General features: G+C 39.3%; 1 protein-coding gene across 1 annotated transcript; it reads right to left on the bottom strand.

The window, feature by feature from the left end:
- Positions 1-438: 438 nt before the first annotated feature.
- LOC137257454 (uncharacterized) lies at positions 439-19,453 on the bottom strand. The gene is made up of 6 exons (XM_067794783.1): positions 18,467-19,453; positions 5,131-5,619; positions 4,639-4,696; positions 4,090-4,162; positions 2,700-2,766; positions 439-1,884 (listed from the first exon to the last, which is right to left on the bottom strand). The coding sequence occupies exons 1-6, from the start codon at positions 19,451-19,453 to the stop codon at positions 439-441; spliced, it is 3,120 nt and encodes a 1,039-aa protein (XP_067650884.1).
- Between the last annotated feature and the right edge of the window lie 468 nt (positions 19,454-19,921).

The following is a 19,921-nucleotide window of genomic DNA, read 5'->3' as shown; positions in this document are numbered from 1 at the left end:
GACAAAATTGATTCCACACTTAGCTGCACACGCCTTGCTCATAAGACTCTCACATGGTCGGTGTAGCAACTACACTTTGATCACAGAAACCTGGGGCCCCTTTGCTCACAATGGCAAGCGCCAGTGGGCCGGACTCATACATGCTAGTACAGGTCAATTGTCAGTGTCAGTGCTCAACTTAACCTTTTTTGCCAGTAGTCTTGTTAGATTCTACAACCCTGCTCTCATGTAGCATGGCCAGAGACTTACTATTCTTTCTTTCTTTCATTCATACATAAAGCTTGTGTTCTGGCGTTGTACAACCTTACTCTGGTGTAAGATGAACAGAGACCTACCATTCTTCAATCAGTAGTACATAAAGCTTGTGTTGCAGTGGTTTTCTACAACCTCACTCTGGTCACTACTACTCTTCAATCACTAGTACATAAAGCATATGGTTTACTGTTCTGTGCTTTTGGTCCCTTTAGCATCTTTCCCAGGCAGTATCAGATGTCCAGTGACATGTCCATCCTCTGAAGTCTCGAGAGTTATGACTGCTTCACTCTGGTCCAATATCTCACCTGCTGCTGTTGGGACTGAGAACAGGTCCCGAGGTAGTCCACTCACTGGGATAGTGAGTCTTCTTGTCACGCTGTCTTTGAATAGCTGTCGCTTAGGTCCTGTAGATGATGGAGTTAATGTTGTCAACTCCCAAAAAGCTGTTGCTGGACTTGATGAACAAGCTTTTGAATCTTCAGAGCAAATTTGGTTGTCATCTTTTGCTGGAGCTGAAAATGAGTTCTCAGAGGGTATTTTCAAGTTATGTTCAGGGACTTGATATGTTTGTTCTGTAGCTGGGACTGAAGATGTTATTGTTGTATCTCCTGAAGTACTTGTATGGATAATATAGCTTGTAGAAAGGTGATGGCTGTTATAGTTGTCAACTTCCATGTTGTCTCCACATGGTGCATCTATGTCCTTCAAAGTGGATGAAAGTTTGAAATGGGTCAAGTCTACAAGTCCATCATCATCCAAGGATACATTGGACTCTGTATGCTCACTGGCTGATGATGTATCTAAAGGAATGCTTTGAAAATGAGTGTTTGGCTTCAAGACATACTGAGAATAAGTGGTTGTATCTGTGGCACTAGAAACACTAGCACAGTCAAAGGTTTGACGCACAGGTCTAAGAAGTGGATGAGTAGCCATCTCACTGCATCCTGCATTGTCTTTTTCTTGGACATTTGGTTTCACATTGTCATACAGCTGAGGACGAAGTGGAGGTCTTTGGAATTGTGTAGGTCGAGGTGCTATTGGGATGCTGGGACTTTTGTTTATATACAGAACAGGGTGCCTTTGGGTATGTCCAGGAAATACATTATGTCTGATTGGTTCTGACTCATTTGGTATTAGGCCAGGGCTCACTGCTGAGACATGAGGATGAGTTTGAACTTGGCAAGGCTGTATGGGTAATGTCCCAACAGTACAACTTACTGGTTGTGGTTTCTGATTTGGGTTCAATATAATGTTGTTACTCTGCTGGCGTGTCGTATCTAACATCAGTCCTTGAATTGGCCCATCAGATGTGTTGAGGCCATATTTAGGCACTAGAGGTAAAGCCTCACATACTTGATGAATCTGTCTTCCTATTCCAGTGTTGGGTTTCACACTATCAAGACAGGGTTCCAACTTAATCATATCCAGAGGACCAGTGTTCTGATTGTGTCCCTGTAGTAGATGTGGCACATCTGCATTAGCTGAGTTGGGCCTGTTTATGTTGGCAGGTGGTATTTGTTGGATTGAGGGTTTGGTGTTGACTGCATGTCCATAATGACGTGTGGCAAACCTCACCATGTTCCTGCTATGTGGTTGTCTGAACAGTGGCTGCTTGGCCACAGGGAGTTGCTGTGAAAAGAACATTATGATATACATGTAGGCCTGCAGTTAGGTGATGAACATGATGCGAGAACACACATTTCGACAGTGGAATCACAGGAATAAGGCTGTCTGGCCAAAATAACATATGTATTCATCTAATGTGAACATTGCAAGTGTCTACCATGTTAACAGAAGAATGAAAATGGGTTTGTTAAACTGCCTATTTATTTGTGTACGTTACGTGGTGTTCAAAGTGTTTATTCATAGATCATTTGACTTGGTTGTTACAGATAGAAACCATATGAAGGAGTGAGCATATATTTAAGTAGTTAAAAGTACTTTTGATACCTGTGTCACATAACAGTGAAAAGTAGGTTCATTATTCATTATTTGAATGGATAACAAAATAGCTTATGATGGAATATGATCATCCATGCCAGAAACCAAAATGCATAGATATTAAAATAAAGCAACAGAAGCTTACATCATATGTTTGAACTACTACTTCTCTTGAAATAAGCTATGAGATTGGATTTGTTTGATGTCCCAAATTCAACCCACCATACTGTAGCATATGCTTGTGATTGCATGTCCAGTTTTCATCTAAACTTTGATTACAATAATAGTATAATAAATCATAATGAATGATGTTATACTAGCGTGAATAGCATGGTATCCTTGTATCATAACAAACAAGTGAAACATATAGAATATTCAGGGGGTTTTTTTTCATTAAAAAGCCATAACTATGTTTATTGCAATGAGCCTGTATTGCTAAACTTCACACACAGACACATGTTTGTTAATTAATTCTATTTGTTAATATGAGTTAATATACCTACCACACTGACCAGGGTCTGTCCACTGCATGATGGGAAAGAAGAAGGAGGGGCAGCTTGGTCAGGAACACTGATAAGAACAGGAACAGAAGATGGGAATGTGTCCTTTTATAAAGCCCATAAATCATCACATCATATCTTTACTAAAGTAAATGCTGCTAAATGATTTGTCATTTCTGCTAGTACATTTCATTCAGATTATGATTTTTTTTCTGTTGATCAGCTTTTGATGTTGGTAAGGTGGAACAGTCTACACCACCTGCATGTACAGGAATGCTGAAATCACAGATGTCACAGATGCAATTATCTCAATATTTGACCTTCTCACTATGTGTTTACTACTCCAGCAAAGGTCAATATAGTCATACACCAGTGTGTCAATGTTGAAGGGACCTACCTAAATGCTTGTAGTTATCCAGGGCACCATTTCACAAAGGGACCTATCTAAATACTTGGAGTTATCCAGGGCACCTTTTCACAAAGGACCTATATGAATACCTCAAGTTATCCAGGGCACCATTTCACTCAGGACCTATCTAAATACTTGGAGTTATCCAGGGCACCTTTTCACAAAGGACCTATATGAATACCTCAAGTTATCCAGGGCACCATTTCACTCAGGACCTATCTAAATACTTGGAGTTATCCAGGGCACCTTTTCACAAAGGACCTATATGAATACCTCAAGTTATCCAGGGCACCATTTCACAAAGGACCTATCTAAATGCTTTGTGTTATCCAGGGCACTATTTCACAAAGGACCTATATGAATACCTCAAGTTATCCAGGGCACCATTTCACAAAGGACCTATCTAAATGCTTTGTGTTATCCAGGGCACTATTTCACAAAGGGACTTATCTAAACATTTTGAGTTAACCAGGGCACCTTTTCACAAAGGACTTATATGGATACCTCAAGTTATCCAGGGCACCATTTCAGAAAGTACCTATCTAAATGCTTCGAGTTATCCAGGACACCATTTCACAAAAGGACCTATGTAAATACTTTGAATTATCCAGGGCACCATTTCATGGTCATAGTGTACCATAAGGCAGGTTTGTGGTATGATAACTTTGTGAAACAGGTGCCTTGCTAGACACAACCACCATGACTAGATAAGTAATATGCAGGGATGAACCATTAGTTCGTTACAATAGTGTTTGACTGTATAGGGAACCATTTCTCTGATCCATAACTTTTTCAATCAAAGTGATTTCACTTAAAATAGAGCTGTCCCAATCATCAAGGTTTATGAATAGCCTGTTAATCTTCAACCTGTTATAGTCCCTGTGGTCAAATATATTTCACAGGAAGGGAGACTACATCATGAGTATATAATCATGTTGACATTACACCGCCCTCAGTCAATTTAAAAATATTACCCATACCTACCTTACACATGGTGCACTTTTACCAGATGTTCTATCCTGCAGATTTGTGACGTCTTGACATGCTGAAACTCCGTCTGAAATTGATAAATACAACACGACATAGAATAATGTTACTGTAATAGAATATTGAAGCACAAGTTTTTTGTTGAAAATAGGATAGATGTAAACCCATAAAGGATGTTTCGGTACAAGTCATACGTCATGATGAATTCCGTTTAGTTTCAATATAAATTTATGAACTTTGAAATGCACAGGGTTTTCAATGACGTTGAATGGATGAATTATCCATGCATATTCTTTACAGCAATGTTTAGAACTGTGTTTAGAAATGTTATGTGCGTCGGGGCAGTGGGTTAGCCCCACTCGTCACTCTGAAGACACGGGTTAGATGTCCCACATTGTGCACAGGTACATTGTGTGAAGCCCACTTTTGGTGTCCTGCTAAACCATACCCACTCACTAGTTTGCATGCACTTCATAGGCATGTTTTTGTTATTTTTAACGAAGTGTTTTTAATCTCTATGAGTTTTAAAAGTGAATACTGATTTACCTTCTTTGATAACTTGCCCCTGGATTGAATATCCATAGCCATCTTCTCGGACTTCCTTCTGTAAGTATTTACTTTGTGTAGATGCACGGCTCGAATAATCGAGTTTTTGACAAAACATTAGTGATTGACAACATGAGCATCAGTCCACGCAATAGATGACGTGAAATCAACCAAATCCCCCGGTTAATGTCCTTCTTCTAGCATTGAACTTTAATTTTCTATGGACATCGTTACTTACGTTACGAAAGTATATCCACTGACGGTGTGTGGTACTTATGTAATACAGTGTTGTTTCCCATAGGTTAGAGTTAGGGATAGAGTTCCCGTTACGGTTAGGGTTCATTGCCGAAGACAGGGACCCGTAAATTGCAGGAAACAGTCACTCTGTCACGAAATATCTGAGAGACTACAGAATAGATCTACCTTGTGAGATTTCGGTATACATCTTCTTGTTTAACCGTTTTGGGACAATAATTATATAATCACACTAACCTTCAGTTTGGGGTCCGAAACACAAACGGTGACAGACTGTCTGGATTCTCCTGATGGAATCTTCTTCTCTCTCCTCTTTTGTGTTTTGGTGTTTCGGTGTATACGTCGGAGAAGTTCCGGGTGGCCCTTGAGGAACATGGGGTGTTTATACTCCACCAGTGAAGTATTCAACTTCTGTCCGTGTTCATTGATTATAGAAGGTCTTACGATCTTCCTAAATCCGTAAAGATTCAATTGCCTGATAAAGCTGCTAAATGTAGCGGTTTTGAAAGGTTTGTTTTCTCCAAACAGATACTCCTCCTCAAATTTTTCCTTGAGAATTCGGATAGAATTCCCACCGAACCCCCAACAAACAGCTCCCGTTTTACACGAATTTACAATACGCCAAAACTTGACCGGAAATTTCTTAATAATAGAAGAGTTTGTTACTTTCTCTGGAGATTTAGATAAAGCGATGTGTGCAGGAGCCAAAAACATCGTGACCGTCCACTAGAACAACAGGAACCACAACCAAGGAAGAACACACTGAAAGCCTGTTTGCGTTCTAACTGACGTAATGACGTCATCTTAGCGAACAAATGACATCAGAACGGGGGTGTGACGTCATTATCAATTATTAAAAGTTGCAAAGGTGGCAACAATGTTGCCGCCAGTATTTTGACCCTCGTTGTTTATATAGATCTAGAGAAATATGAAGCACCAGAAGAGTTCGGAAATATCTAGTGACAAAAAGTGTTTACACTTTTTAAGGGTGCTGTGCACAAAGTGATGGTGGTTCAGCCTAACGGTGAAAGTGTTGGCTCGTAACTCTGGAGACTCGTGTTCGATTCTACCAGCCCTGAACAAAACGTGCCTGTCCACAAGAAAAACACTACTTTACTAATTAACCTTTTTTTATGAGTGAATTAAGAATATATATCTGAAATGTGATGTATGTCTTCACAATATATGTCTTAATTATAAAACTCGACCGTCGGACCGGTGGATTTGAGAATTTTCAGTCCTAGTTGAAAATTACCCGTCCCGGGCTGTCGGGCGGGCTGCAGAACACGGCTATAAGCGATGTAAATCCTCACTCACTCAAAGTGAATGTCACCTTTGCTGGTTCTTGCTTCTCAACCAGTCGGATTCATATTACTGTCGCCGGTTTCTCCGATGAGGACTTGATTTTTTTCAGGTCAACCTGACATCTGGAATAATTATTTCCTCCGATTTTGACTGTGCAATACGAATAGAGACCGAGCCCAGCGTACCAAGATCCAGATTAGAATCCATCTTCAGTAAACCAATTCTTGTCGTTAGAGGCGACCAACGGGATCGGATGGCCTTCCTCGCTGACTTGATTGACACACGTCATCACTTCCCAGTTGCTTAGATCGATGATCATGCTGTTGATCACTGGAGTGTCTGGTCCACACTTGCTTATTTATAAACCGCCAACAAACCAATCGACCATCCAGCTGTGCAGATAGAATGTTTGTTTGTTGTTTATTGTGTAAGGCTGCACTCACCAATAATCAGTGTGTAAGTAATCGAGTTGGGACCCGATGATCCTGTGATTGATATTGTGAGCATTAATCTACGCAGATTGGATACGATCACATGCATCAATCAAGCCAGGGAGCTTGACCAACCGATCCTTAATAAGTTCGACATTACTATGCTGGTTTCCGTACATGAAACGAATGCACAGCGTAAACGTATCTTCGGAAACTGTAATGCACGTTTATGTTCAAAACTGTCAAGTTGCATGAAAATGTAACGGAGAAAAGGTGGTTCGCAATGTGCACGAGCAGGTCTGAGGAATCTTGCTCCTATTTCCATTTTTAGCTAACTGTAAGCATATCGATATACCGCGGCTCACTGCTTTAAATCGAAACATTGCCTTTGAGCGTCTGGAAGCTGGGGATCTTCAATCTGTCGTTTCACGTCACTTCAATGTTTACCACAGCAGTCGTTTATGGGACGGACCTCAACAAACCAATTCTACACAAGATCGGTCTCGAAGTGGCAGACCTCGAATTATCACTGCAGCGCAAACCATTCGTAATCGCTTACGAGAGGCAGTGGGGTAGCCTAGTGGTTAAAGCGTTCGCTCGTCAAGCCGAAGGGGTTCAATTCACCACATGGGTCCAGTATGTGAAATCAATTTCAGGTGTCCCCCGCCGTGATTTAGCGGTAACATTGCCAAAAGAGGCGTAAAACCATACTCACTCATTCGTCTACGAGAAGCTGGACTTCGAGCTAGAAGACCTTATTTTGACCATCACATCGACTGGTCCAGTGGTGCAATAACGTTCGATCCTAGAATCCTCAACCTGGCGATGTGTATGGTTCAGTGAACGAATCACGCTTTCTGCTTCAGTGCCGTGACAGAAGACTATACGTGTTTACCGACGTCGAAAAGTGAACATTTTGCCCAGAACCGAGACCCCGGGTTGACCGACATGGTGGTGTGAGTGTCATGATATGGGATCCATATCCTACACGCAGAAATCTTAACTTCACTGTGTACCTTCATGGTATTCTTACAGAATCTCGAGGATTCACATACATTTTGTACTTCCGATCATTGACTGCCAGAGCTAGCTGTTTCAGCAAGTTAATGTCACGCTTCACTCAGCAGACGTCAGATCGACAGGCATTGCACGGGCAATGGGCCAGAATTCCACTAGGTGGGGATCAAAGGCTTATTGAGTGAGTGAGTGAGTGAGTGAGTGAGTGAGTGAGTGAGTGAGTGAGTGAGTGAGTGAGTGAGTGAGTGAGTGAGTGAGTGAGTGAGTGAGTGAGTGAGTGAGTGAATTTAGTCCGCAATATTCCAGACATATTTGCGGCGGTCTGTAAATAATTGAGTCTGGACCAGACAATCCAGTGATCAAAAACATGAGCATTGGTCTGCGCAACTGGGAACTGATGACATGTGTCAACCAAGTCAGTGAGCCTGACCACCCGATCCCGTTAGTCGCCTCTTACGACAAGTATAGTAGCCTTTTATGGCAAGCATGGGTTGCTGAAAGCCTGTTCTACCCCGGGACCTTCACGGGTTACTTATTTAGTCCTTGCCGAGACAACGCAGAGCATTTTTAGGGTTCATTGTGGCCACGAGAGATCCCGAAGACAACACCCAACTGGGAACGGACGCCTTCATTAAATCGAACTTTATATAAACTGTGAATGTGCTTCTTCTATTTATACAGCGAAATTTGACCGCAACTGATCCAGACATTAAATGTATTATCTTATTTTAAAGTTACCAGGCTAAATTCGTTAATATACGCTTTCTTCACGAGTACACGCACTACACGAAAATGTGTTACTATTTTGGGAGAGTGTATTGAGATCTACATATTCTAAAAGAAATGTGTTTAACTGTCGACCAGGATATAGAATGTCAAACACGGTGTATACATAAGACTGTAAATACATGCTTTAAATTAATACAAATCAATACATCATCAAATAGACATCGAAAATATCACTGTAAGGGAAGTAACCGCCGTTGGGGGAATAAGCAAGTTACAAACACGCACGAGCTAACGACATGGGATCATCAGTTGTGCACGAACGGTTGTAAATCTTTAGTCATGCGTTGACCACACATGGTATGCAAGTAATGAAAGTGTGTTTTCTTTTCTTTTGGCTCTCTAGTCAAAATGATTTGTGATTGCCTTGGCATTCTGTTTGTTCACGTGTCTATACCCTCACATTTGAGGGTTCACGCAATGCACTGGCATGGTAAATTTAATTCCGACTAAAAAGCACGTTAACAAAACAATATTCATTTACGTTGTCGACTGCTTATAGAACGTTTGCACAGCGTTTCAATATATATATATATATATAAATGGCCTGTGGTATATATACGAATATTGGTAGCCAATATTCGGAACTCCATTTTGATCTCAACCAGACCCCGTAAACCTAAATACTCAGCTACAAGCATTGTCGTTATTAGATATACTCATATTGTATTGTTTGTGTGCCAGAAAACGTTTTATGTGTGTATATATATAGAAACAGTGAAACAAGGGGTCGTTCATGTGGACTCTGCCGTGTCTGGATTATTGAAATCGATAGGACAAGTTTTGGGTTAATATAATCATGTTTACGATGTAATGATCATTGCGTATGTGTAGGCTTTGCTAACAGTAACCCCCTGTTGATACTTGTATGTCACACTATCCTTAAATCAGGCCACTGAAAATATATACTTCTTCCCCATGAGTTGTTTTAACAAAGTGACTCGCTTGTAATGTTTTTAGTTACTATGGGTAATGATGAAGGTTTTAGTTTTAGTTAATCTAGGTGGGGACGTGGGTTGTGGGTTATCTGACTAGGGACATAGACCTTTAGTTGTTATGGCTATTGGGAAGGTTGGTTGGTGATTGTTCAGCGGTTCTGTTTAGGGTGTGAGGTTTTGGGTTTATAGGTATCCTCTGTACCATACAAGCCTTTTCTCCATGTTAGCACTCTTGGCAACAGGCTCTGTTTTAATGGGTACAATATAAGTTGTTCACAGGTCACGAGGGGGCCATGGGCCTGCAGGGGTAATTCAGAAGTACTACCATGAAGCACCAGAAGAGTTCGGAATTCCCAGTGGTGTACATTGAAAATAATACATTGCCTGTAAGCGGGGTACATTGAAAATAATAGAATAGGGCTTAGCCAGTCAGAAAGTGACATTCATGTGTGAGGTAAGATAATGTGTGATGTCCATTTCTGGTTTCCCCTCACGGAATATTTCTGGGACATTGCTAAAATTCGGTGTCTCACTCCCTCACTCCCTCACTCACTCACTCCCTCACTCACTCAATCACTCAATCAATCACTCAATCACTCAATCACTCACTCACTCACTCACCAAGAAGTTTAGTCAACCAGCAGAGGGTGGAGCATCCTTGAGTGTCTCCAACCTGTATTTTGCTGATTGCAACCATACATTTGGAGTCAAGGCTCATCACACTGTAGGCAGTTTCGCCACAGTTTTTGTTCATGTATAGAGGTGTGACGATACAGAAAAGTCACGATATGATATGTATCACGATATCTTGGAACAATACGATACGATTCAATTCACATCATGACATGCTATCTTTAGTTATTTTCTTAAAAAAACATATATTATTGTATTAAGACAGTGTAAATTTTGACATAACTGTCAATTTCTAATGAAAATTAACAATTTCAAAGTCAACGATACGTATCCCAATACGAAAAAAATATCGATATGTGTATTGTCTGATAAAGTATCACGATTATTGATGCTACAATGTATCGTCACAACTCTATTAATTTATGTTGGAGAGTAACAAACATAATGCTAAACTTGCTTCTGTGAAACACCATACACTTTCGCTGACTGATACCAAATCACTCACTCACTTAATAAATGTGGTGTTACATGGAAGATAGTTTAGTATCCTCTATTAATGATAACGAAACTCAGTGTATTGCTGATAATTATATTTCTTGTTAACCTATGTTTAATGTATGTTAATGTGTATATCTTATTCCATGAATAATTCTACACTCTAGAGTCTGGTGATATTTACTAGTCTCCATCAGGATCAAAGTATATTTAATGTCATCATAGATGTGCTGTTCACTGTGGCACTTTCCGTATTCCCATCTTGGTATTTTTAAGGAGAAGTAGGTTTTTATCAATAGTGTGGAAAAAATGTAATTACATTATTTATGTCAGAACTTTAGATTCCTGTGCTCCTTCACACCAAGAGTATAGCTCAAATGTTGTTTTTGTAAAAAGAGAAGCATCTGATCTAATCTCATGAAATATAGATTTTTCAAGTACTCTGATATAATATCTCTCTACATGTATATCTGAGTAGAATTCCATAAAAGGTCACAGAAGTTGAACATTGAGCTTTCTGTGACCCCCCCAGTCTAAGTTAAGGATGTGTGGGTTCTTAAATCAATTAGATGTCAGCTGTCTAACGCAATTGACTTCATTTCCCTATCACTCAGATTTGGAAAATTTGATCTTGGCAACAAAAAACACACCACAGGACACCAATGTACCTTATTGGGTGTAGATGTCAAAGCACTCAGGAAAGACAGAATGTATGTAAAAAACACATAATTTGATTAAGATTTTTTCCTTTCAGAACTTTCCTGTGTCTCTTTATATTCCTGGAATATTGCCAAAGGTGGTATAAAACACTCACTCACTCACTCACTCACTCACTCACTCACTCACTCACTCACTCACTCACTCACTCACTCACTCACTCACTCACTCACTCACTCATGTGTTTTCTTATCTTCAGAAAGACGGCCTTCTGGTTTAAACCAAAAAGTGTAAAACCATCTTCACTCACTCATTCAGAGAGGCATTGTAACAGAGTATCTGATTTACATGTGTGGTTGAATCTAAATCTAACTGGAGAATATCAATATACAGAATTATCTGTAAGATACCATGTGATCCTGATAATCAGAATTTATGCAGAAGTGTTTTAAAAAGTGTAAGAGAACATTTCATTCACTCAAAATATCACTGAATTAGATTTTATTGCTTTTGAAATAATTTTAATATCTTAAAATGTTTGAATGTTATTAATAGTTGAATTACACCATACAGTACTTGGAAGAATCTGAAATGAAAGTTATTTTTGGACAAACACAATATTCCTGTGAGGTTGTGAATAACAACATAGTTCACAGAATGTTGGCATTATCATGTGCATTGAAAGACATATTGGTGATATTGAAAAAGATCACTTTCAAAATCCCTCATTTTTTCTAAGTGCTGCATAAGAGAGATTGCCAAGTAATTGCAAACTCATTCTATTTCTCGAAAACTTGTTTACTACTTTCAGAGTGTGAGAGACATAAAAATGAAAGTATGTGAAAGAACCTTTAATTCTTTTATTCTTTTGAATGGACCCTTGTGAAACTTAAATGCAACCATGATGTGTCCTTTTCTCAGGCCACGAGTACTTTTAATGGTAATTTGCTGATACTACAAAATAGCCATTATTGGTGAATTGATCTTTTTTGTTTAAATTTGAAAAAGTGGATCTCAGTGGGTTCATCACAGTGTCTGAAATTCATGTAATCTTGCTGTCTTTTTATCGTATTGGCACCACTGAGTTCCGTCTTTGGTTTCTTACAAGTAAACATTACATCAGCTGACGTAAAGTAAACCTCTTTAGTTTCGAAAACTTCTGTGAAGAAAAACTTTTTTACCAACATTGATGAGCTTATTGATCCTTTAGAAATTGTAAGACAGTTCAATTTGTTCAACATTCGGTGGGAAAAATTTAAAGTATCTATACCAACGACAGCAGATGTGCAATTGATTTGTCTGTGAATTACGAATTTCATCAATGTGAACTGGCTATCGATGAGAAAAGACGGCAATGGGCAAAAATTAATCACGTCGCATGCAAGGGTGTAACGTATGCCAAATGGCACAGTACTCCCCGTGTGAACATCACGCAGGCAGAATTGCGACAGGGGAGCAAGATGTCGTGAAAGACATAAATTTCTCAGATACATCAATATCTCCCCGAGATAAACTTGTGCGTTTCACCACAAGTTCCAAGGCACCCATAGCTCCGACAGAAATCTATAGCATTCTAGATTGATGTGAGAATGAGGCTCCTGTCCCGAGTAGGGCAAAATAGCGCTAATCTATGAAAGTTTTTGTTCCTCCAAGAGGGGTCAACAAAATACATCTGGGTTCTCCCAGCCAATCAATAGCCTCTTAGCAGACCCCCAAGTACCTCTTATTCAATTCGTGAAATATCATCGTCCAATGGAGTATCGGTTTATATCAAGAAAAGAGTAGCTTTCATGCAGCGATTCACACGCCATTGTTGGGCAATTAATTGCATTCCATCTTTGTGCCACCTGATTGAGATTGGCAAGTTGACTTCATTGTTGTCGTGTTGTCTGGTGTGTGGGTGACAATAATTCACAGGTAAATTACACGCAACATACATTGTCCCGACAATCAATTAAACACACATAGAGACTCATAAATCGGAAATTAACATGAGTGACGTGTGTTATGAGCGAAATAATCCCTGGCAGCTCTCCTACGAGATAAGTCAATATGTTAGTATTGTAAATGTTGAGTGATTGACATAAATAACACGCTTTATTCTTTAGATATTATGATATTGATTGTGTTTTATTGTAGTTTATACTTCAGTTGTTGTGAAATTGATTTTTACTGTATTAACAAATTTTTCAATTAATGTAAAAATACTTTTCCCCTTGAGACTACTTATGATTAATATTAAACGTATTTGACACATTCGTGGGTATGTACCATCTGTCAGAATTTGCAGTTTTCATTAAGAAAATGTGAAAGTCACTCACACAAATGATTTATAATATTTTTACAATATTTATTCAATCCATTACTGTGATGAAATAACTCAAAGGATGAAAAATATAATTTTCCCTGTTCCAAGACAATGGTTAAAGCAGTCATCTAGCATATGCTGTTTATTTTACAAAACATATTATAACAATTTGTTTCATTGACAAAAAATAGATTCAGTTTTTAATATGTTCTCAGCAACTAGACAAGGGTGACATGATGGATATATACTACTCCAATTTTTATAAGGATATTTTTATTGTTGTGTAATACACACAAACTGCTCATTGATATGAACACACTGATGCTAGGAAAATGTTATATAATATTCATCTGTCCATTTCAGTCAGACCAAAATGTAATGGTATGAAATTATATTTATAATTATGATGTTAGTGGTATTATCTAAAGTTATTTAACTACCTACCATGTCTCAAGCCATACCCTCATGGCTTGTGTGGCAGACGTCAACCATCATCTTTTGACTGAGATTTTTTAATTTAGCAAACCGGATCACTCATTTATTGTACAGTCAATTGCAAATGAAATATCTTTTTTAAAGACATATTTTTCATTAAACTCTATGTTGCAAAATTCCTGTTCTTTCTTCTGTTTCATATTTCTTTCGGCCCATTTGAACAGCATTCAAGTTTGCGATATGTTTTTGATAAATAATTATTAACATTTATCTAGCAGACTTGAATATTTGTCACCTGATGAAATCAGTCAAAGTAATGATTATATTTTTGTTTGAAGGGCATCTGGACAGAGCATGAAGTATGGGACTGTGGTCAGCACAATGGCCTTGAAATGATTCAAGCCTCGTGTGTGACTCTTCAATAATACTATGTTTCAGCTCTTCGTGGCCAAAGTGCTCATTGTGTTGATTGTTGTGTGTCCTTTAACTACAGTAGTTGCTGGGCTTGTGTTAGTCAGACCATATGTTTCCGAGATAAAACATTCACGTCTCTTTCACTGTCACCCCCTTCTCATTTCTAGCATCCTGTTTCCATTTCCTGTGACTGGAGAGTTCTTAACACTTGACAGAACCTTTAAGGAATTTATTTATTTACATAAGTTTATATAAAATCACACTTTTGGACTTTTGGGATTATATGCTTGGGTACATGTAGAACAGAGGATCAGACCAACAAAGAATTTTTGGGATTGAAAATAGGATCTTTAGTGATACTGCAAACAGTAGTTTTATATTACTGAAACTCACACGTCCATACATTACTTACCTATTAGATCATTTCACAATCAAACAAAATGACTGGCTCAGAGTTTGAAGTACTGTTGCATACGTTTCGTCTTCGAACATTCCATGTTTTTTAAAAAAATGCCAAATTATGCAATATTTGAAAATGAAACCTGCCAATCTAACATGTTGTCAATATTCGGAGATAATACATTCCAATAATGGCTCATGTTAGCGTCAACCAATCATAACCAATGTTTATTATATACAAGAGCCAATCAGCTAGCCTGGTACAAATGCCATCTAATGCGATCATCATATCTACTTTGAAGATGTGCAGTAAAACTCTTCACAGTGATAGATCGTTTACTAACTACATGTACTAGTGTGTGAAGAGGCAAGCAATGTGATGGAGCTTGCTTGGAATCATCGGTGTTCATTTCCAATGTAAACAAACTGACAAGTGGGGAAAGTTGATAAATGTTTTAAGTCTATATTATGTTTATAATGTGTAGTTCTCCCATTTAAAAACATTGCTGCAAATGTGCATATGTGTGATTATTCATACAGCTTACAGAAACAAAATGATTTAAAGTTATACTCTAGAATGAAGCATTTGTCCAAATGGGCAAATTACTCTTTAACCCATTTACCACAAGAAATTAATGGAGCCTAGTGGTTAGGGTATTCGCTTGTCACACTGAAGACCTGAGTTTGATTCCCCCTATGGGCACAATGTATGAAACCCATTTCTGGTGTCCCTTGGCTTGATATTGCTGGAATATTGAAAAAGGCAGCATAAAACTAAAATCACTATACATTAATTATACTGTCAAAAGTGTTACTCATTTTGCTGTACAACAAGAAACATTTATTTTAACAGTGAAACAGAGAAAAGGACTGAAACATTGAGTCAAAATGTTTTTGAACTTAATTTCTAAAATATTCCAAATCAAATCATTGTAAAACTGAAGTTGAATAATTACCGATAAACCTCCTCCATATTCTACAGGCCATAAAGATACAGTTCAGAGGTTTTATCATTTACATGCACATATGGGCCGAGGTTGATCTAATTTAAAAACTAATAAAATTAATAGATTTGATGGTATTGAACATTTCTGTGATCTGAAGGTCAGGGCTGACCATCTGTGCAGTGGCCATACTGGGCTCGGGAACAAAACCGGCTTCATTTGTCTTACAGCTGCTTCCTCCGCACTTAAAGAATTATCAAGATGAATTTTAATTAAACAATTCATCAATTTCATGGTGTATGCAAATGATGTGAGTCAGAAAGAAGTTTACCGATTTCAAAAGGAAATTCTGTCAAAGTTCTCATCCTGCCTCAGCAATGGGAATAATTGTCTGTCCCTTGTGTCGTGGGAGCTGCAGAGTTAACGAAATCGTCTTGATTATCGCTCCAACTTCTCTATGTTCGTCTTTGAACATAATTAAAATTTACATGAGGTCAAAATTTGAATTAGCTTTATGCAATTGTATGAAGGTTGATTTTGGTGTATCTTCGTCTCAACTGGTACCATAGCCGTAGGCTTTGTGTGAACAGGGTTTTCAGATGGCTTGATTTCCCAAGACATATTTGAATTACGAGTATTAGTGAATCTGATGATGTAATTTAGCCTGAATTAGGCCATGAGAGTTTTTGTAGGGTCTTTGTGATTGAATTCCCTTTGTAGAGAGTCTGCATGGAGCTTTGTAATGACTCTGTGTGGAGCTATTGAAATATACTTGTATTTGTTTAACAGTGTTCCTCTTCATCGACTTCATTTTAAAGGTGGAGTGAAATTGTTGGGAATTTCTTCATTGACAGGCAGTCATGCATGAAATAACAACAATTGCAAAGTCTATTTTACTTGTCAATTTCAAATTGAAAGGCACAGCGTCATTCAGTCAAATTCTGTTTTCTTCAAAGCAAATGTTAGCATGTCAATTGTAAAGATCAGTACTGATGTTAAGTAGCTCTACTTAAATAAAAATTCGTGCTTATTTTTATTCAGTTTGTGATAAATGAAAAATAAATTAATGCTTTCTTTTGTACAGTTGTCCAGTGAACTGTTATTTATTGCTTGTAATGATAATATTTCAAATAGTAGGCCATATGCTGCTTTACATATGTTTCACAGGCTAGGTAACAGTCCGATTTAGAAACATGAGTATAATTACAAGTCATGATTTACAAGGTTTTTTAGGTTTAATGCCTTGTATCTTAATTCAGCAAATGGATCTAAATGATGTGACAGTTGTGGGTCAGCATTAAAGCAGATGTAATTTTATAATCCTCAGAGTCAGGGTCTTCCATGAATACATGTTGAGATGCATATACTTTTAATACTACAGAGTGAGTAAGTTCAGTTTTATGCCACACTCAGCAATATTTCTACTATATTGGATTGTCTGGTCCAGACTCGATTGTTTACAGACTGCTGCCATATAACTGTAATATTGATGAGTGAGGCGTAAAACTAAACTCATTCACTCAGTATACATGTCAACAGGACATTTAGAGTTTTATGAAGCGCCATCCTTATTTGGACACACCAGGGTTTCTACAATGATGGGTCAATGTGTAGTTTGCTGTATTGATATGACATATATTACACTTTCTTATGTTTCCAGAATTTACTAGATCATACTATAATTGTAACGGTTTTAAAATTTTTCAGTGTTTTAATAGTTAAATTGAATGTGAAATTATTAAGATAATTTCAGAATGAAAGTCCGTTTCTGTGTGATATGTCCTGACACTTAGACACTGCAACTGCGAAGATATGGGAAACGACATGTATCACATGATGCATATTGCAGTCATGTTCATTACAAATTAACGTACATACCTGAGTTGATTAAAGCATAAAATTAAAACACAATATCCTTCCTTTGTCAAAAATGAAACAAAGGAAAAGCCAATATCTACTGCAAAATTGAAAAAGGAAGAATTCATAGAATAAGCTGCAAGCGATAAATATTTGATTGCAATCATCAATATTTATTTTTCCGACAGATTGTCTGCAGTGGCTCTGGTGGAGCAGGTCCCCAGACCTAACAGATGGATAGTCCCTGAAGAACGGGAGGCCATGTGGCAGACAGTCGTTGATCTGATCAGCGACCAGTTAACACCTGCGATCACAGCTGTCACTCAGAGCCTGAGGTGCCATCCAGCTTGAAGCCACAACTACCTCAACATAAGGACAGCCTGTTACCACAGGTGACATACCCTTTTCACCCATTACCTCATTATAAGGACACACTGCATTAGGCGACTGTTTAATGGAATACATTGTCCACATCACAACCTCATTGTTAGAACAGTTTCATATCACAGGTGAAACTGCCAGTTGGTTTATGCTGCCTCCTCATAACAACTGCAAAGATTACATAATGCATTTTAACCCTGTCTTGCCTCATTATAAGAGGAGTTTCTCACCACAGGTGACAAGATCGAGAATGAGACAGGAGTCTTGGTGCTCACTGTACTCTGCAAGGGTGGTGGCTTCAAACCAAGCGGTTGTATTGATTCTTTGCATGGAGTCAAACGGACTTCCATTACCTTGCCATTAGGACAAGGAGGTTGTGCAGATGATCTGTTCTTTGTAATGGATATAGTCAAACTGCCTCATTATAGAATGCATGGCAAGGCAGGATATGGCCTAACGACTTTAAGTTGTCTATGTGAAGGCCTTTGCAGATGAGTGAGTAGGTGGGTTCTGGGCTGTTATAGCAATTGAGTAATATCACTGCCGAGTATGCTGACACTGTACATAGTGTACCCCTGTAGAGGATGGAACCTTGGTTTTAGATGTGATGATGAAATACTTGACCCACGTGGCTAAACCTAACAATCCCTCAGTGGGTTGATGGTGGTAGCTGGGATGGGGTGAGGGTTGTGGTAGACGTGGTGGGGGTGGTAGTTGGACAGGCATGACAGTTGTGGTGGGTGTGGTTATTGTGGTGGGAGTGGTAGCTGAGTTGAGGTGGTAGCTGGGGTTGGGGTGGTAGCTGGGGTAGAGGTGGGGTAGCTGGGCATGGTGGTAGCTGGGGTGGGGTTGGAAGGGGAGGTAGTTGGGCATGATGGTAGCTGAGGTGGAGGTGAGGTAGTAGGGCATGGTGGTAGGTGAGGTGGAGATGATGTAGTTGGGCATGGTGGTAGCTGAGGTGGAGATGAGGTAGTTGGGCATGGTGGTAGGTGAGGTGGAGGTGAGGTAGTTGGGCATGGTGGTAGGTGAGGTGGAGGTGAGGTAGTTGGGCATGGTGGTAGGTGAGGTGGAGGTGAGGTAGTTGGGCATGGTGGTAGGTGAGGTGGAGATGAGGTAGTTGGGCATGGTGGTAGCTGAGGTAGTTGGGCATGGTGGTAGGTGAGGTGGAGGTGAGGTAGTTGGGCATGGTGGTAGGTGAGGTGGAGGTGAGGTAGTTGGGCATGGTGGTAGGTGAGGTGGAGGTGAGGTAATTGGGCATGGTGGTAGCTGAGGTAGTTGGGCATGGTGGTAGCTGAGGTAGTTGGGCATGGTGGTAGCTGAGGTGGAGGTGAGGTAGTTGGGCATGGTGGTAGCTGAGGTGGAGGTGAGGTAGTTGGGCATGGTGGTAGGTGAGGTGGAGATGAGGTAGTTGGGTATGGTGGTAGGTGAGGTGGAGGTGAGGTAGTAGGGCATGGTGGTAGCTGAGGTGGAGGTGAGGTAGTTGGGCATGGTGGTAGCTGAGGTGGAGATGAGGTAGTTGGGCATGGTGGTAGCTGAGGTGGAGGTGAGGTAATTGGGCATGGTGGTAGCTCAGGTGAAGGGGATGGCTATGTTGGGGTGTGGTAGGTGTGGAGGAGGTTGTAGCTATGTTGGTAGGATGGTAACTGGGGATGTGGGCTGTAGCTATGCTGAGACTGGTAGCTGGAGTGGTTGGTTGCTGGCATGAGTGTTGTAGCTAGCTGTTTAAAGTGAGACTGAAAGTGAGACATCTAAGACATCATGTTACAAACCAATGATGGAGTCAACAGATTTGCTTCAACATCTTCCAGAATAGGACTGTGTTGATGTAAATTGTATTAGCATACAGGCTATCACCCCTCAGGAGAGCTGGTACAAAAAACATACAGATAAAAATTATACTAATAATAAGATTTGGATAATAACAGTAAGTCTTCCAGACTTTTGTCTGAAGACCTAATAATAATAATTCACTAAAATAGCACCTAGTATCCATCTGACTAGCTGCTCATTGGATGCTGTAATCAGAAT

This window comes from Haliotis asinina, chromosome 12, assembly GCF_037392515.1.
Source record: "Haliotis asinina isolate JCU_RB_2024 chromosome 12, JCU_Hal_asi_v2, whole genome shotgun sequence".
Lineage (NCBI taxonomy): Eukaryota > Metazoa > Mollusca > Gastropoda > Lepetellida > Haliotidae > Haliotis > Haliotis asinina.
This window is presented reverse-complemented; position numbering and strand designations above follow the sequence as displayed.

What these genes read in the sequence shown, in the direction of transcription:
- LOC137257454 (XM_067794783.1), bottom strand. Translation starts at nt 19,453, where the DNA reads ATGCCCAATTACCTCACCTCCACCTCAGCTACCACCATGCCCAACTAC. An exon ending in AGGTTCCATCCTCTACAGGG is followed by an intron (nt 5,620 to 18,466) that starts GTACACTATGTA and finishes CTGTTGTTCTAG; the next exon opens with TGGACGGTCACGATGTTTTT. An exon ending in AAAAGTGCACCATGTGTAAG is followed by an intron (nt 2,767 to 4,089) that starts GTAGGTATGGGT and finishes TGTTCTTATCAG; the next exon opens with TGTTCCTGACCAAGCTGCCC.